Source organism: Apteryx mantelli, chromosome 14 (genome assembly GCF_036417845.1).
Source record: "Apteryx mantelli isolate bAptMan1 chromosome 14, bAptMan1.hap1, whole genome shotgun sequence".
NCBI classification, from domain to species: domain Eukaryota; kingdom Metazoa; phylum Chordata; class Aves; order Apterygiformes; family Apterygidae; genus Apteryx; species Apteryx mantelli.
Genome location: NC_089991.1, coordinates 21,973,236 through 21,989,444, shown reverse-complemented (window position 1 = coordinate 21,989,444; position 16,209 = coordinate 21,973,236). Strand labels below are relative to the sequence as shown.

General features: G+C 62.5%; 2 protein-coding genes across 4 annotated transcripts; one reads left to right on the top strand and one right to left on the bottom strand.

Annotated features, from left to right (window-relative positions):
- Nucleotide 1: 1 nt before the first annotated feature.
- Nucleotides 2-10,429, bottom strand: FCHSD1 (FCH and double SH3 domains 1). Of its 3 annotated transcripts, XM_067304644.1 has the most exons (20): nt 10,382-10,429; nt 9,944-10,041; nt 9,148-9,193; nt 6,034-6,107; nt 5,511-5,655; nt 5,229-5,365; nt 5,077-5,140; nt 4,821-4,949; nt 4,226-4,348; nt 3,988-4,083; nt 3,800-3,916; nt 3,556-3,660; nt 2,911-3,072; nt 2,673-2,798; nt 2,458-2,541; nt 2,047-2,224; nt 1,527-1,732; nt 1,150-1,246; nt 982-1,049; nt 2-721 (listed from the first exon to the last, which is right to left on the bottom strand). In XM_067304644.1, the coding sequence occupies exons 1-20, from the start codon at nt 10,400-10,402 to the stop codon at nt 656-658; spliced, it is 2,142 nt and encodes a 713-aa protein (XP_067160745.1). In that variant the 5' UTR covers nt 10,403-10,429; the 3' UTR covers nt 2-655. The 3 variants fall into 3 exon arrangements, with proteins under 3 accessions (XP_067160745.1, XP_067160746.1, XP_067160747.1); XM_067304645.1 differs by lacking the exons at nt 9,944-10,041; nt 10,382-10,429 and adding an exon at nt 8,320-8,427 and having other exon boundaries at nt 9,148-9,187; XM_067304646.1 differs by lacking the exons at nt 9,148-9,193; nt 9,944-10,041; nt 10,382-10,429 and adding an exon at nt 7,530-8,278.
- Nucleotides 10,430-14,916: 4,487 nt separating this feature from the next.
- LOC106488067 (proteinase-activated receptor 3-like) lies at nt 14,917-15,958 on the top strand. Its single transcript, XM_013946903.2, has one exon. The coding sequence runs from the start codon at nt 14,917-14,919 to the stop codon at nt 15,847-15,849; it is 933 nt and encodes a 310-aa protein (XP_013802357.2). The 3' UTR covers nt 15,850-15,958.
- The last annotated feature ends 251 nt before the right edge of the window (nt 15,959-16,209 follow it).

The window sequence follows — 16,209 nt, the reverse complement described above, 5'->3', positions numbered from 1 at the left end:
GCAGAGTGAACTCACTTTATTAGGGCACAGTGTGCCCACTCCTGCCTGCCCCCGCTGCCTCCCAGGCAGGGAGATGTCCCCCCTTGGGTGGGCAGTGGGCTGTGTGGCAGATGCGGTGCCCAGCATGGAGGGGGCCATCCCTCCAACAGCCCTTGCACCCCGCTGAGGGCATGGGGACGGGCTGCATCATCAGCAAGGGGGGGGGATGTACGAGGATGCCAGCTGGGGGCATGGAGAAGGGGCAGAGGTGAGAACCATCAGCACTGGGTGAGCTGGGGCACAGCTACAGCACTGAGCTCCTTGCCTTGCTCTGGCTAAAGGTGCTTCCAGGCAGGAGCACGGCTGCCCGGTGTTGTGCAGGGAGACAAGGCTGCTCCATAAGCTATGCTGAGTACCATGGGAGCAACAGCAGGATGCGGCCCCCCCAAAGAGACCAGCTCAGGGGAGCAGTGGGACTCAGGGCGGATCTCTGCTTACACAGGAGGGCACGTCCTAGCGCTCCCCTCTGTGCCAGCCCCTGCCGCGTGGGACAAGGAGCAGGGAGAGCACCCTGAGCGGGTGATGCAGTTTGCTCGGGTGAAGCTTTTGCAGACTGCAGGCCCAAGGACCCAGCGGGTGCAGGGAGAGACTGGGAGAGCACGAGGGACTCCCAGGGTCAGCTAAGGTGCAGCTCGGGGTCGGCTTCAGGGGCTCTGCCAGGCGGCGGGGGAGGCGCTCGGAGCTGCGGAGAGAGGAGAGCGGTGCTGACTACTCCAGGCCATGCTCTGCCAGCTTGCCCTGACTCCAGGCTCCTGCACCATTCCCAGCCCTTCCACACCACCCCACACCATGCAGACGGCACTGTCCCACATTACTGCTGGACTGCTGTGAACTGCAGCCCCTTCTCGTCCAGCTCCAGGGGCTAGGAGACAACTAGGAGAGCAGGGAGCATCACACTTATGGGGCTGCCAGGGCCTCGGGCAACCCCAGCGAGGCACTTACCGGACGGAGGCGGCTGGCTGACAGGTCCGGAGAGCTCTGGCCGCTGGCTGTGTCGTCCTGCCTGCAAACTGGAAATGCAACAGGGAGATGGGGTGAGCTCTACGCATGTCTCCAAAGCACCCCATCCCCTTTCCAGCCCTTCCAGCCCCCTGGTCTCGTGGCACTCACCTCCCAGCTGCACTTCTGGCGCGGGGCTAGAGGCCAGGCTGGCCCTGGGCATGAGGCCGGGAGGGGAGAATGGCGGAGGGGAGGGTGATGGCAGCTCCTGAAAATACAAAGCAGAGGGTGTTCGAAGCAGCGGGTGCTCCCTAGCCTGCAGGGACCCTGATTGCGGTGTGGGGCCAGGGACCCCCTTCAGGAGATCACCCTGGAGACATAGTACCCATGTGCCAGCAAAGATGGGTAGGAGATGGACGCTGGTCCTATGCCAAGGGGATGCAGCAACCATCCTTGGTGACACAGGAACTCCCTCCCTCAGCCAGCATGGGCTTTATCACGCTGCCCCAACAGGCAGCCAGGCCCAGCTCAGCCTCAGCAGGACCCACCTGCCCAGCAGAGCCCCCGGCCCCAGTGAGCTCCTCCACCACGAGGGAGGGGAAGACGCCAACGCGACCATTGAAGTCTCCTGTCCAGAAGCCATCGTCCACCTCGCCCTCCGCCCGGGGCAGCACGCGGATGATGGCGCCCTCAGGGAAGCTCAGCTCCTCGGGGCTCTGCCCCTCGTAGTCGTAGAGGGCTCGCACCAGCCAGGCTGCGGAGAGAGCGGGAAGCTGCTGTCGGATGCCTCAGCATGTGGCCGAGGCCAGAGCCGTTCTCCTGGGAGGACAAGCTCTGTTTTCAAGGTGCTCAGCACCCTAGCTGCTGCTGTTGTGGGTGCTCAGCACTCCTGGGCACGGCCCCTGTGAGCACGAAGGGGATGCTACTCCTTGCACTAGGGACAAGTCGTGGGGCCATATCTCATGGGGAAAGAGAGGTTGAGCCCAAGGGGACATGGCTTGGTGCCTGCACTGTGGACATGCACCAGTCCTGCTGCCCAGACTAGGGCGACACTCCATCGGCACCTACCTCCGGGCTCCAGGACCAGCTCTGCGGCCATGATGCTGGAGAGCTGCCGGTGCAGGGCTGTCTCCAAGGGCTCCGCAGCATTGCCCCCGGCTGCGGAGCCCACTTCGCTGCCCACGCAGCCCAGGGACAGCAGGTACTTCTCGGGGACGTAGCCGACCTGGCCTGCCTTGTTCCGGGCCTGGAGGGGCAGAAGCCACATTACAATTCCAGCAGCGCACCCAGGTTGTGACTCTGCAACCATGTTCGCTCCAGCCCCCAGACTGGGACGGCCCTCACGAGTGGGGACTCACAGGGACCCCCAAACTCCCCCCAGCTCCAGGACGGGCCAGATCCTGCAGCCCAGGGTAGGGAGAGGAGGGGACCTCAGGGATGCTCAGCCCGATGCCCCTTCCTCTGGCTACCCGCGCCCACCTTCACCCACTCCTCGACATCGCCATCCTCGATGATCTCCAGCTCCTCTCCCTGGGTGATGGACAGCTCGTCTGCCTGGCAGCCCTGCGGGGGGACATGGGACATGGTGCAAAGCGGTATAAGGGCTGCCAGGGCCAGCCTCGGGCAGGCATGGCTCGAGGCAGGGTGCCGAGAGCCCTTGGGAACTAGCCACAGTGCTCCGACAGCTGCTTTACCTGGTATCCGAAAATCACCCGGCAAGTGTAAGGATATGTGCGGCCAGCAGGACCAGGGTCAACATCTTCGAACAGCTCAACGCTGTCGTCATAGTCATCAAACTCCGCCAGGTCAAACTCTTCTGTCTAGCGACAAACCCTTCGTCAGTGGGTCCGGGGGCTGCACCGTACCCTCCCGCTGCTCCCAGCCAGGGGTGCTGCCAGCCACCCGGGCTGCCGGCGCTCAGGCTGCTCTCACCGCGAGTGCCGACTCCTTCTCGGCCTGCTGGGCTGCGCTCAGGCTCCGCTCGCGCTCCAGCTCCTCCAGCGCTTGCGCCATGGCCCCCGCCAGCCAGGCGTCCACATCCAGCCCGGTTGTGCGAAGCAGCGCCAGCCGGGCATCCGCTTTCACCTTGCTGACCTGTGGGGAAGCCGTGGGCTGAGTTCAGTCAGGACTCAGCCTGCCTTACTGGCCCGAGGCCCGACCTAGCACGGCAGTGCTGCTGAGGAGGTCAGGCAGTGGGATTTGGGGGATAAAGCAGAATTGGGCTGCCGGCGTGCAAGTGCGTGCGGATAAAGGACAGGCTGATCGGAGGCAGTGGAGATGGCAGTGTTCAGGGTCCAAGAGGACACCCATGGCATGTGAGCCCAGCCCAGCAAGCCTAATTCCCAGGCACCTGGTCCTGGGAGCGGGTGCTACCGCAGCACAGCATCTCCCATCTGCCTTGCCGCTGCCTGAGGTCTGTGCCGTGCTGCCACAGCTCCACATCCCCCGTGTCCACCTGGGGGGTGATAATGTGCTTGTGGTTCCCAAGGCCACCCCCAAGCCTCCAGGTTTGGGGAGCTCCAGCCCGGGGCGGGCTCGGGGAGCAGGGACCACGTGGCTCTGCCCCTCCAGACCCACCTCTGCCTTCCGGATGTTCTCTCTCACTTCCTCCATCCGTCGCTCCATGGCGGCCACCTCCGCCTCTGGGGCCTGCTGCCTCCTGGCCTCCAGCCTCTGCAGGAGCTGTGAGAACAACCACAGCTCACCGGGGCTCACGAGCGTGAAAGAGTGCAAGGGAAGGGGCTGCAGCCTCTGCCCTCTCGCAGAGCCCTCCAGGGCACAGTGGCTCTGTGAGGAAGGACGACCTGTGCTGAGCACCCACCTGCTCGCTGTGCGTCTTGATCTTGTAGTCCTTGGCTGCCCGCGTGGCCCAGCGCCGCACCTCCTTCTCCAGGCTGCTCTCACTGGCGCTGCTGCTCTCTGGCTCCAGGAGACACATCTAGGCAAGGATGGCACAGCTGAGAAGGGCTTGAGTGCTCGGCCTGTCGCCAGACCAGCCTCACAACGTACCTGATCCACGCCGGTGAGCTGGAATCGCTGCTCTGGTGTCAGCGTGAAGGTAGTGTGGTCCTGGAGGAAGAGGAGGAGGTTCTGCTCCCGGCATATCTGCAGCGGTGAGGAGAAGATGCATGGGATCGAGGTGGGATGTGGGGCTCACTCATCCCCTCCATCAACCCAGCAGTGTCCAGGATGCAGAGGGACCAGTGGAGGCCAGCCCCAGCCATGGGACAATGACAGATAGCTTTACCTGTGTGGATGACTCCAAAACGCGCTGGAACCACTCCTGTGTGGCCTGGCAGATCTCAATCTCCGTCTGGCTGGTCAAGGTCAAGTGGTCCCGGAGCCGCTCGTAAAGGTCACCATCCAGGGCCTGGGGAAACCAGGCTGGGAGGCAGGAGAGCCCTGCACACCCTGCAGCACCCATGGTGCCCACGCAGAGTTGAGGACTGGGGCACCCTGAGTGCCTGCTCATCGTCTGGCCTCTCGCACCTCCCAAGAGCCCAAGCAGGGAGCACATTCCTGCCAGCCCCTGGGGGAGCCCATGGACAGCCCACCTGCGCTGCCCGCATGGTGGGCTGAGGACAATCCTCAGGCTGAGCACCAGGGACTTGCCACATGCCCAAGAAACACTCGAAGACAGGCAGAGGACAGCCATGCATATGGGACACCCTGCTGCACCCTGTCACAGCACCGCAGGTGCAGTGGACCCTGGTGTCCAGCACCTAGCCAGGCTTGGGAGATGTTTCTTCAAGACCCTGGATGGGTAGAGTCAGAGACTCCTGCTCCCAGCGTAAGGAGGGACAAAGCTGGCGAGGGAAGCCAGGAGTCGGAGCAGCTCTTACCTGCATGACAGCGGGCAACTCCATGCGGTAGTAATGGTCCAGGTGGGCATTGGCAGATACCAGCGTGAGGACGTACTCGTTGTGCACCCCTGTGAGCTGCTTTGAGTACTCAGCCAGCTGTGCAGAGAACTGTGGGACAGGGAGAGCGTGGCCTGGCAACTGGGTGGAGGACACCATCCTGCATCCCGCGCCAGCCCTGGACCGGTCCTGGTGCTGCCCTTATGTTCAATGACCCATCCGTCCTTGAGTTGCTGACCTTGGCACTGAGTTTTTGCAGGCTGGCCTTTGTGTGAAATATCCCCCGGTCACTCTTCCGGAGCCTGGGGAGAAAGGTGGAGGCATGAGTTCACGGTCCATCCTCTCCGCTCCTGCTGCAGGCCCACTGTGCCCTCCTCCCACTCCACTCACCGGGCCTCCACATCCGCGGCTTTGTCCTTGGCCACCTCGTTGCTCCGCTGGAGGTGCGTAAACTGCTTCTTCGCCTTGCCCAGCTCCTTCACTGTCTCCAGCAACTCTGCCTGCACCTTCTGCAACTGCTCAATGCTCTGAGATGGGGGGGAAGTGTCAGCCCCAGGACTGGTGGCCCCGTCACCTTCGCTTGGGCATGGGGGCCATGAACTGCCCTGGCCATGGGCCCTCCCTGCAGCTGTCCCTGGCCATGGGGCACATGCCCTCGTCTTGCCTGAGTACCTTCTTGAGCATCCGCTCCTTGGACACGCGGGCAGTCTTGGAGGCCTCCAGGGCGATGGTGCGATAGCTCTCCGAGGCAGCGACACGGGCCTGCCCAGCGTACATGGTACCATCGATGACACCCTTCCAGACAGCAACAACACTCCTGCAGGCATGGATGTCGGGAAGGGGGTTAAATCGGCTCTATTTTCCCATACCTCCTGCCATGGGGCTCTCCTGCTTCCCTGCCAAGTCTCAGCTGGGATTTTGGGGATGCCTTTAAGGACATCACCAGCCCCCTGCTCCCTGCAATCCCTTTTGAGTTGGGTACCACATCCTTGGAGATGGCTTCACCCAGGGCTGCATCCCTGGAGGAGAGCATCTCGGGCACTGCCAGGCACTCGACTCCTGGTCTGAATTAGCCCCTATCCTGCCAGCCACGCTCTCGGCTGGGAGGCCACGTACCCTGCCACCTCCGACCTCCAGGCCACAGTCACCCCCAGCCCCTCGCCACCCTGCCCCAGCCACCTTGCCTGCAGCCCACCTCGAGTCGCTGGCTTCGCTGCGGCCCCGCTGCCAGTCTCTCTTCAGGAACTGGCTCGCCAGCCTCTGCAGTGCCTGCGGACAGACTCCCATCACCGGCTGCTCCACCACCACACTGGGCACTTCTGGCACACGGACCTGCTCATGCCCAGCCCACCAGCTATGCATTCCTGTGCCAGGGAATGAGACTGGACTTCCCCGCACCAGCTGCCTGCTGTGTGGGTGCCCCCAGAGCAACGGGGCAGGAGGGGACCCTGCGGTCGTTTGAGGCTGATGGGGACCAAGGAGTCTGGGGAACCAGGGTCCTGGGGTCACTCCTTGCAGGAAAACCCCGTGTGGCTTTTGCTCAACTGCCGGCAGTGGGAGAAGCGGGGCAGGGAGGGAAGCAAGAGCAAGGGCATGTGGCTGTGACCAAGCTGGCCGCAGCACACAGATACAAGGAGGACATGGCTGGCAGCGCCCAAGTCTGGTCCCTGAAAGGGTGGAGAAGCCCAAACTGGCTCCCCGGGGAGCCCCCAGAAGGTCCGAGCCCCAGCACAGCCCCACGACCACACTGCAGAGCTTCCCTGACCTCAGCCCAGGCAGGCACAGCACCCACAGCCAGATGATTGGCACCCGCCGCCCCACTGATGGGTGGACAGAGCCCAGCACCTTTGGGTCCTGCTAATGACCTGCCCACAAGGAGATGTCACTCTGGTTGGCCCTGCTTGGATTTTGACCTTCTCAGCCTCAGGCCTGGAGGGAAAAGTCCAATTTTTATTCACACCTCCTCCCTCAATGCTAGAATGCCTGTGCAGGGCTTAGGTTAGTCCAAGGTCTTCATCTAAATGCTGATGCATTTGGGGGCACACTGAAGGCGTGAAGGGAGCTCTGTATATCCCCCTGCCCCAAAGCAGGCCATGCAGAGAAAGGACAAAAAGTCCTCATGTGCTGGACCTGCTGGGGTGCCTGTGGGGTTGGGTCAGAGCCCCAAATCCCAGTGTTCCCAGTGATATGCATGACTGCCAAGGGCATCTTGCAGCTAAGGCGATGCCAGACAGCACGTGCGGGTTAGGGGGGAAGAGCCCCTGGCCAACCCAGAGAAGTAGACTTTGACTAGCCACCATTACGAAAGGCCCCGTCTTGCAGCTTTTGAGAACGAAGGCTGGGAGGGGGACTGCCAGTGGCCAGAAACAGGCCGCAACACACAGTGGCTGCAAAGGCAATGGCCTTACAAAGAAGCCAGAGAGAAGCCACCAACACACCCAAGCCCAGAATGACCTGAACCTCCAGCACAGAGGGGGACAATCCCCCTCCAAGCCCGGGGTGCTGGGGCCTGCGCGGTGGAGTCACGTGTCCAAACCCATCCCAGGCTCCCCAGAGACGTCTGCCGAGGGCCCAGCACATTTGGGAGGGCCGAGGCTGGGCACCGAACCAGGAAAGAGGCTGAGAAAGCAGTGGGGCAGCAACAGACAGGCGGAAGCCAAGGCACAGCAAGAGGCTGCTTCAGTTACTCACACGGGGCTGAGCAGGGAGTTAGTTGCACCCTCCGGGCCGAGGGCTCCCTGGAGTCACCTGCCAGCGCCCCGCGGCCACCAGGAGAGAGAAGAAGAGGTTAGGCAGGAGCAGGGCAGTGGAGCGACGCTGCAGAGGGATGGATGCCATGCGTGCGGGAGGCAGAACGGAGGAAGGTAGAGGCAGGAGTGAGGTGGCACACTGCTGGGCAGCTGGGACCGGACCGCTGTCCTACAGGGAGAGGGAAGGAAGGGCAGAGAGGGATGCTGGGCCCCTGCCGGGGTATTTGCAGCCCATTTGGGGGCACACACAGGTCTTGCAGTGGTCCCCAAGCCTCTGCCCTCTTTTCTAAACATACCTGGGCATCCTTTGCCCAGCTCTTCTGCTCCAGCCCTGCACCGACGGCTCACAGCTTGGCCTCAGCGTCACACCCTGGTGCCCACCACCTCGCCCAAGGGCTCCTGACAAGCCTGGCCTGGCCTTACACTGTGGCTTGCCACCCGCGACCAAAGCTCGTCTTCCCTAGGAGACTTTGCTCTGCCAGCGCTTAGGATCTGCCATCTCTCTGAGCTCTTTATTCCTTCTGCTTGCAACTCAGTATTTAGTTCTCTACTGGGGTGTTAAACTGTTATTAGTCAAGACCTTTGTAGCAAAAGCACAGCCAGTTACGAACATCACAGAACCAAGTACCGAAGGTGGGGGAGAAGCAGTTGCTGCCTACTGAACAAGGAGGGTGTGCGACATAGGAAGGGGAGCAGGGCGTATGGAGGACTCCCTGCAGCACGTCACCAACCTGCGAAACTCTGCATCAGCAGAGCTCTGCTGCAGCATCTTTTTAAGGGAAACAGCAGAGGATGCTTCAAGGAACAAAAACCAGGCTCTGATATATAAAAGAAGAGCCCTGCAATGATCAAGCAGACACTGGAGTTGGATTATTTCCTTCCCCCCAGTTTTCCCTCTAGGCCCCCAAAACACACGGGGTTCGGTTTGTGCTGCGCTCAGCAAAGTCCCTCAGCAGGGCAATTGACAAGCGATCGATCCCTCCCGTGATGGAAAGCGCTGATCCTTCCCTTCGAAAGGACGAATGGATCCCAGCTAGCACTGACTTGCACAGACAAAGGGATGAGCTAAGACACGGATGTCACAGCGAAACCCTGTTTGGCTCAAATAATATCTGACATTTGACAGCAAAACCCCAATCTGTTACTTGCACAGGGCTGCGCACTGCTCCGAAACACCCCGGACCAGAGGGCCGTGGCCTCCTCACTGCCTTGGAGAGGACCCAGCACCCTGCTCCGGGGCCGCCCGCCCTCGGCCCGGCTCCATGGGCAAACCCCTGGGAACGCAGCGCAAATGCCCGTGGCCAGGCCAGCGGCACCTCCCAAACAGCGCCCAGGCTCTCGTGGCAGGGGAGACAGCGAGAAGAGAGCGGAGGAGGCTGGAGAGCCAAGGGCTGGTGGGATTCGGCCCAACTGCAGCCCCCCGATGGGTGACCCCGGCTACGGGAAACAGCGGGACCGAGGTCGGCGTGAGGCTGCCTCGAGTCCTGGTGCCGTTGCACATTGACACATGCCACAAAACGTCCCTGGGAGCAGCGAGGAGCCCGGCGTCACCTCCTTACCTGCCCATACTCCCTCTCGATCGCAGACCTCTGTTTGCTGTAGGACCTGCAGGGAGAGGACACGTGGGGAACGTGAGAGCCCTACGCGTGTGAGACGGACGGGGCCACCTTCTCGCCGTTATCCTCCCCCAGATCCCTCTCCTAAGCCACCCATGTCCCAGGGTGGCCTGTCTCACAGCGGTGACGGAGCCTTTGACCTCCACGTCACCCGGGGCAGCAGGCCCACGGCGAGCCGGGCCCGGAGGGCTGTACCCTGCACCGGCCCTTCCCTGCCCCACGTGTGAGATGAGCTGGCAGGTCTCAGTCCCACGTCAGCCATGTGCCGTGAGGACCCTCCTGGAGGCATCGGAGGGCCGGGGGCCGGCCGGCATGCCGGTGCGGGGCCGTCTCGCCCTGCTGACCGCTCACGCCAGGGCGGGTGGGGGCAGGGAGCCAGCATCCTGCGAGGGCAGCCGGTGACCTCTAAGGAGCCGCTGAAAGCATCTAAGGTAGCTGCAGCCCGGCTGCGTTGGGCTCCGCGCTCCCGCCAGACCCTCCCCGCGCCCTCGGCGCCGACACCATCCGCCGGCAGGAGCCGGCAGTGCTCGGGACGTGCAGGATGTGGCCCCGTCCAGCAGTCCCTCCCAGCCCACCACCCCGGAAGGCTTGGGGGGGGGTACGCTCTAGGGAGAGCGGGGCGCAGACGAGCGTCAGCAGTGCACTGAGCTTGCAGGTCTCAGCTGGGAGTCCGGTCAGGAGACCGAGGGCGGTGCGCTGGCCCCCGCTGCGGCCGAGGAGGCCCACGGGTGGCCGGTACCTGATGTCCTCCAGCAGCTCGGTGTCCCGCTGCTGCTTGCTCTGCAGGCTGGAGAGCTGCTCCATGAAGTGCACCTTCACCTCCTGGGTCAGCTTCACCTGCGAGGGGGGCAGCCCTCAGGGCCGGCTCCCGCTGCCCGCTGCGCCGGGGCCGCCCCGCCGGCCGGGCCGGGGGCACCGAGGGCGCAGGGCGAAGGCAGCGGGGCGGCGGGGGGCACCCTGCTCCGGGCTGGGCCGGGCCGGGCGGGCTGCGCGGTGCCGCCTCCACCGGGGCGCACGTGTGCGCAGGGCCCCGCGCCCCTGTCAGTCCCGGGGCCGGCCCCGATGCCCCGGGGCCGGTCGAGCAGCCGGTCCCGACTCCCCGGTCCGATCTCACGGCCCGGTGCCAGTCCGCACCCAGCGGCGCCGTCCCCTGCGTGGCTCCGGCCCCCTCACTCACCTTGCGCGGCGGCGGCTGCATCCCTGCGCCCCGTCCGCTCCGCTCCGCTCCCCGGTCCCGACCCCGCCGCTGCCGCCGCCGCGCGTGTGCCGAGCCCGGAACTGCCGGGATCGGCCCCGCCCCGCCCTCCCGGCCCCGCCCCGCCCTCCCGGCCCCGCCCCGCCCCACCGGCCCCGCCCCGCCCCTCCTGGCGAGTCCCCGCCCCTCTCGGCCGAGCCCCGCTGTCAAGCCCCGCCCCTACGTGAAGCCCCGCCCCTCCCTCGGCCCCGCCCCTCCCTCGGCCCCGCCCCGGCCGCCGCGCCGCCTGGTGCTCGGCGCTGCACGTTCGCCGGGGAGCGCTGGGGCCGGGCCCGGGGCGGGGGGACGCGCGGGGTCCTGCGGGCTGGTCCCGGGGCAGGGGGACGCGTGGGGTCCTGCGGGCTGGTCACACAGAGGACACCTGGCCCGGGGCTCGGCAGCATCCTGCCGTGGGTACGTGTGTGCAGTGCAACGGCATCTGGCGTGGGGGTGCCTGGCATCCGCGAGGGCTCACCAGCCAACCCTCCCTGTGCCTCCTCGTCCCCTTCGGTCCCCTTTCCCCTCCTTCTGTCCCTCTGTCCCCTCTCCATCCCCAGCCCCATGCTCCCATTCCTCTCTTGCTTCTCTTTCATTTGGCAATTTTACCCTGTTTTTCTTCCATTTACTGCCCCCACAGTTCTTGCAGCTCTCCAGGTCCTCCCTGCTGTCCCTTTTGTGCCTTCCTTGCTTTCTCACGTTTTTTGGGGCAGTTGCACGTTTCCAGGTTCCCCCAGAGCGTGTCCATGTGTGAGGCTGGGCTTGGGGCTGTCCCTGTGGGTCACTGGGTCACTTATTCCCTTCCATGGTTCCTCTGCTTCGGGCAGTTGTGGGCAGCTGGGAGAGTGGGCATGGGGACCACCCACCACCCACTTGGGTGGCAGGAGGAGATGGCACTGCTGCGATGAATCTGGGTGGCCCCGTCTGCAGGGTGAAAACAGCTCGTCAGCCCAACCGAAGCGATTGAACACAAGGGAGCCGGGAGCGTCTGGTGCTCAGGGCCTCCCTGGGATGGTCAGGCAGGGGTGGGGGTGCCCTGGACCTCAGGGTGCTGCCCCGTGGGAACGGCGGGTCCTGCCCTGTGTGCAGCACCCTTCTGCAATGGGACCTGGGCATGCAGAGCTGGACTGGAGCTCGCTCGGTTCCCTGGGAGCCAGCCTTGACCCTCCTGCCATGCACTTATAGGGCACGTACCACTTCACCTGCCTGCAGCAGTCTCTAACATATCTATTTATGGTTGCTCCACAACTGCTTCCTCCTCCTCACAGTCACCCAACTGCACAAGGGTGACTGGAAATCACCCTAACGTCACATGTCTCGGTGACATCCTCCATCCGTCTGTCCTTGGCTCTGAGCACTTGGGACAGCTTGCAGTTTGCAATCATCTCAGCTCCCAACTTCCTGAGCATCTGTCTCGCTGCTCGGACCTCAGGGACGGAAAGCAGCCCCCAGGCGGAAAGTGGAAAAAAAAGAGGAAGGGTGCTGTGGAGGAGAGGGCTGGCATCTGTCGTGTCGCAGTGACTCGCAGTCTGAGGCCAGCCCCTGCTTGTGGTGCTTCTCTGGACCCCAGAAGACAGCCAGCAGCAGTTTTTGCAGGGGTCACACCACAGATATGTATCTTTTGCCTTTGCCCAGCTCTGCTGCCGTCTACATCTCCCTCCTGCTTGGCTGCCCCTGGCTCTGCTCGGCTGTTGAGCTCTCCACAGCTAAGCGCTCTGGTAGGTCTCTCACTCCTTTTCTGGGGAAGATCCTTCTTGGGGATCTGGTTAAGGAAGGTCAGGAAGGGCTGGCCGGCTGGGGTGGGGGGGCATGTGCCAGCTGGGAGGCAATGGGGCAGGGCAGGAAGGGCATGGACCATATGGAAGCCGGGATATCCCAATACCGCGTCGCTTGGCACTCGGATGGGATTTGCTGCCTGTTACCAAGATGGGTTGGGGGACAGCTCTACTGCTTTTTCTGGGTCTTTTTATTGTCCATATTGAAAGCCCAAGTGATGACCTGAAACTCTGCTGCTCTTCCCCTCCCAATAGCAGCAAAAAATAAAACTACTGCTGTTGTAACCTGAAATTTCCCCTGCCTCCTCCACGAGTGGGGAGGGCAGAGGTGGCAGCACTTGCAGGAGGCTGTTGGACACAGCTGGGCCCTCCCAGTGCCCTAGACCCCAAGTGTCCTGGGGAGCAACTGAAAGTCTCTGAGATTTCGGAGCTGGGGCCATTCATTTCAGGCTAAATTGGAGCCACCAAACTTTCTCGTAAGTCCCAGATCTGAACACACTGTCCTGGAAGTGATCTTGCATGGCGCGTCATGCCCTGCACCCAAGCCGGCGTGGGTGCCCACTCTCAGGAAATCTCCGCATTGCTTCCCAGTCCCAGAGTGGGATGCGGCGATTCACGACTGCCACAGCTCCTTGGACCTGGCAGTCGTGGCAGATTGGGCTCATCGTGTTCGAGCAGCCAGGACAGTTCCCTTGTCACTGCAAGGGCTCACTGTGTGCCCGCTCAAAGGGCAGCTCGGTGCCCGCAGGTCTAGGGCCACGAGGCGGCTGTAGTGCAATCCGGCAGCCGTGGCAGGGCTTGGAAAGCTGAGGAGCTGTCTCAGCAAAGGCTTTGCGAAGAACTGCATGGGTCACTGTAATGACGGATGTAATCGCTCAAGACAGCTGGCCGCTCCGTGCATTTAGGCTCAGGGGACTGCCTTAACCGTTCCCCAGTGCGATGCATTAGCAGTGCATGTTGGCAGATGCCGAGAAATGTTAACATCTAGCCCTGGCAAAACAAGTTTCTGGGGGGGGGGGGGGGGCTGCATCTCTCTGGCGAGCCCCCCCAGCTGGGAGCAGTGCAGTTGGGTAGAAGGGAGGGCTTTAGGAAGGGTATATTTAGCTCTGTCGTAGGATCAGGGAGGGGAGCTGCTCATACAGGTACCAATGTGCATCAGGGTGACCTGCAGGCAAGCCTGGTTGTGTTTTTAGGATGAAAAAAACATTAAGAAAAGCGTTTTGATCAGTGGGGTTTTTTTTAGTGACCTAAGATCTTCCTGTTCTGTGCTTTTGCTCTGAGCACAGTGCAAAAAGCTTCTGACCACAGGGAGCAGGGGGATGTATGCACAGCTATGGCCGAGGTGGGGTGGCCCCGGCTGCCTGCGCCTGGCCGAGGGGAAGAGGCGAGAGACCCAAGACAGCTCAGGTGGGAGAATATCTCCGTCCTGGCATGGGTGGCGTGTCTCATCTCTGTCAGAGGCCAGGCATGCGAGGGCTCTGCAGGCTGCTGACTCGGGTGTTTGATCAGCCACAAGGCTGCGGGTGAAGTCAGGCTCCCCCACGGCTGCTTTTCACCAGCCGGCAGACGCAGGGACCATATGTTACTGCTGCGTTTCTGGGGAGACACACTGTGTGCTAGACCCAGCCTGCAGGTTTGGTGCTGGGAAGCCAGGGCAGAGCTGACCCCAAAGCCCTGAAAGGCTGGCGTCACACCCCAGAGCACCTGGGCACGTTCAGGGGTACTGCAGAGACCGTGCCAGGTCCTTTGGGTGGGACCCTGTGCCATACACCCCTTTTCCTCTACCATCACGCTCCCCGTGCCTCCCCTGTCTGCCCCGGAGAGCCTGTCAGGCTTGCAGGGCCTCCTCTGGTTATTTTTGCCGTGAAGACTGGCCAGGCGCTGCTCCAGGGTCTGATCTGCAGCTCTGCCTGGCACACGCAGCCAGGGGAGCGGGGTGGGGACCTGCATGCGCCGTGTCTTGCGCATGGTTTGCTCCCACTAGAGCAAGGCATGAACGTGCTAGGAAAAGGGATGTTGTCGGGGAGATGGGACGTGTGCATGTCTGCGCGCGTGTGAGCACCCATCTTAGGCTCCAGACAGGGTTGCTGTTCCTCTCCAAGCCTGCTTGGGCTGGCACTGAGATGGCTGCAGTGCTGAGCGAGTGGCAGGATGTGAGCAGCACAGGATATGGCATGGCTCTGCAGCAAGGGCAGCTTTGTGGCTCCGTGAATTTTCCTTGCTGACTACACAGTGTCTTACTTGGGGATGTCGCTTCTCCACAGTCTTTCACACTCCTATGGGGCTGCTGGGGGATGTGTGGGGCAGGTAGGAGACCCTTGGGTGTGATGGTGCTCCTCCGCTTGCCATTACAGCTCAGGAGCACCGTGCCAGCAAGGGCAGAGTTTGCCCCAGCTGAGGCACTGTGAACATCCGCAGGGACCAGGATGTTAAGGACTAGGATGCAGGACTCCTGGGTCCCAAGCTGCCCTTTGCTGTTGGCCAGGGAGATGCCAGCTCTTGCATTTGCTGGCTGCTCTGCAGGGAGGGGTGACAGCTCCCTGCATGGTCCCAAACTGGAAGGGGCAGCGGGAGGGTGCTCTTGGACAAGACTAATCCCATGTGTCCTCCTCAGTGCATGGCAAAGGGCGAGTCTTGATCCCTCTCACTCCCCAAGAAGAAGCTGAGTGCCCCAGCGCCTCCGTGGAAGCTTTTCTCAACAGCACCATGACCACTCGTGTCCTCCCTGCTCTCTACTCCGTGGTGCTGCTTGTGGGGCTGCCAACCAATGCTCTGGCCTGCTGGGTCCTGGTGACCAGGTTCAGGAGATGTTCCACCACCTTCTTCCTGCTTAACCTGGCCAGCGCTGACCTGCTTTTTGCCCTCCTGCTGCCCTTCAAGATCTCCTACCACCTCTTGGGCAACCATTGGGTCTTTGGGGACTACCTGTGCCGCACCATGGTAGCCCTCTTCTACGGGAATATGTACAGCTCCATCCTATTCCTCACCTGCATTGGCCTGGAGCGCTGCATCTCAGTGGTGCACCCGTTCCTGTGGAAGGGGTCCAGGTGGATGTGGGGCAGGGTGGGTGTCTGTGTGGGGATCTGGCTGGCAGTAGGGCTGGGCATGAGCCCTCTGCTCTTCAGTCCCCAGACAAAGCACATCTCGAAGCTGAACATCACTACATGCCACGATGTCCTAGTCGAGAACGACCAGAAGTTTGTCTTCTATTATTTCCTCTCCCTGGTGGGACTGGGCTTTGGCCTGCCCTTCGTGCTCATGACCATCTCCTATGGCTGCATCCTGGTGCGGCTGGCGGCCAAGGGGAAACACTATGGGCATGTGGTACGTGTCCTGGCCCTGGTCCTCCTGGTCTTCATCCTCTGCTTCACCCCCAGCAATGTGCTGCTCTTCAACCACTATGTGCTGGGTGCCACAGGATGCCTCAACATCACCTACATCTGGTATGCCCTGGCACTGGCGCTCAGCGCTTTCAACACCTGCTTTGATCCCTTCATCTACTTCTATGTCTCCAGGGATTTTCGGGCCTGCATCTGGGATGGAGAGACCTGCTGCCCCAGGCAGCTCAAGGCCTCGACTGAGAAAGCCACTGAGAAGGCAGCCTTGCCCCTAAGGTCCAGCGAGCAGAGCCAGCCATAGGCAGAGGCGGGGGGGCTCTGGGCTGTGTCCCCCCACCCGCAGCTCAGTGCCCAGCACCCAGCCATGCCTCTCTGTGGCTCTGTGCCACATCAGCACCACAGGCGCTGCCTCTGCCCCAAACTGCTTGCGTGTGCCCTAGCACCACAAAATGCAGCAGCCAAAGCACAAATGGACATGCTGTCGTTCAGACTGCGCCATGGGACCGGTGCTATTCCCAGCTGCCAGCCAGGCCCTGGAGCAGCCCCCTCCCTGAGCACACCTCCCAGGCTGGCAGCAGACTCGGGCAGAAAATCCCCCCTGCACTGGAAGTTTGCTGGGACTTTGCCAAAGGGCATTGGAGCTCCACAGGAAGGTGCAGAA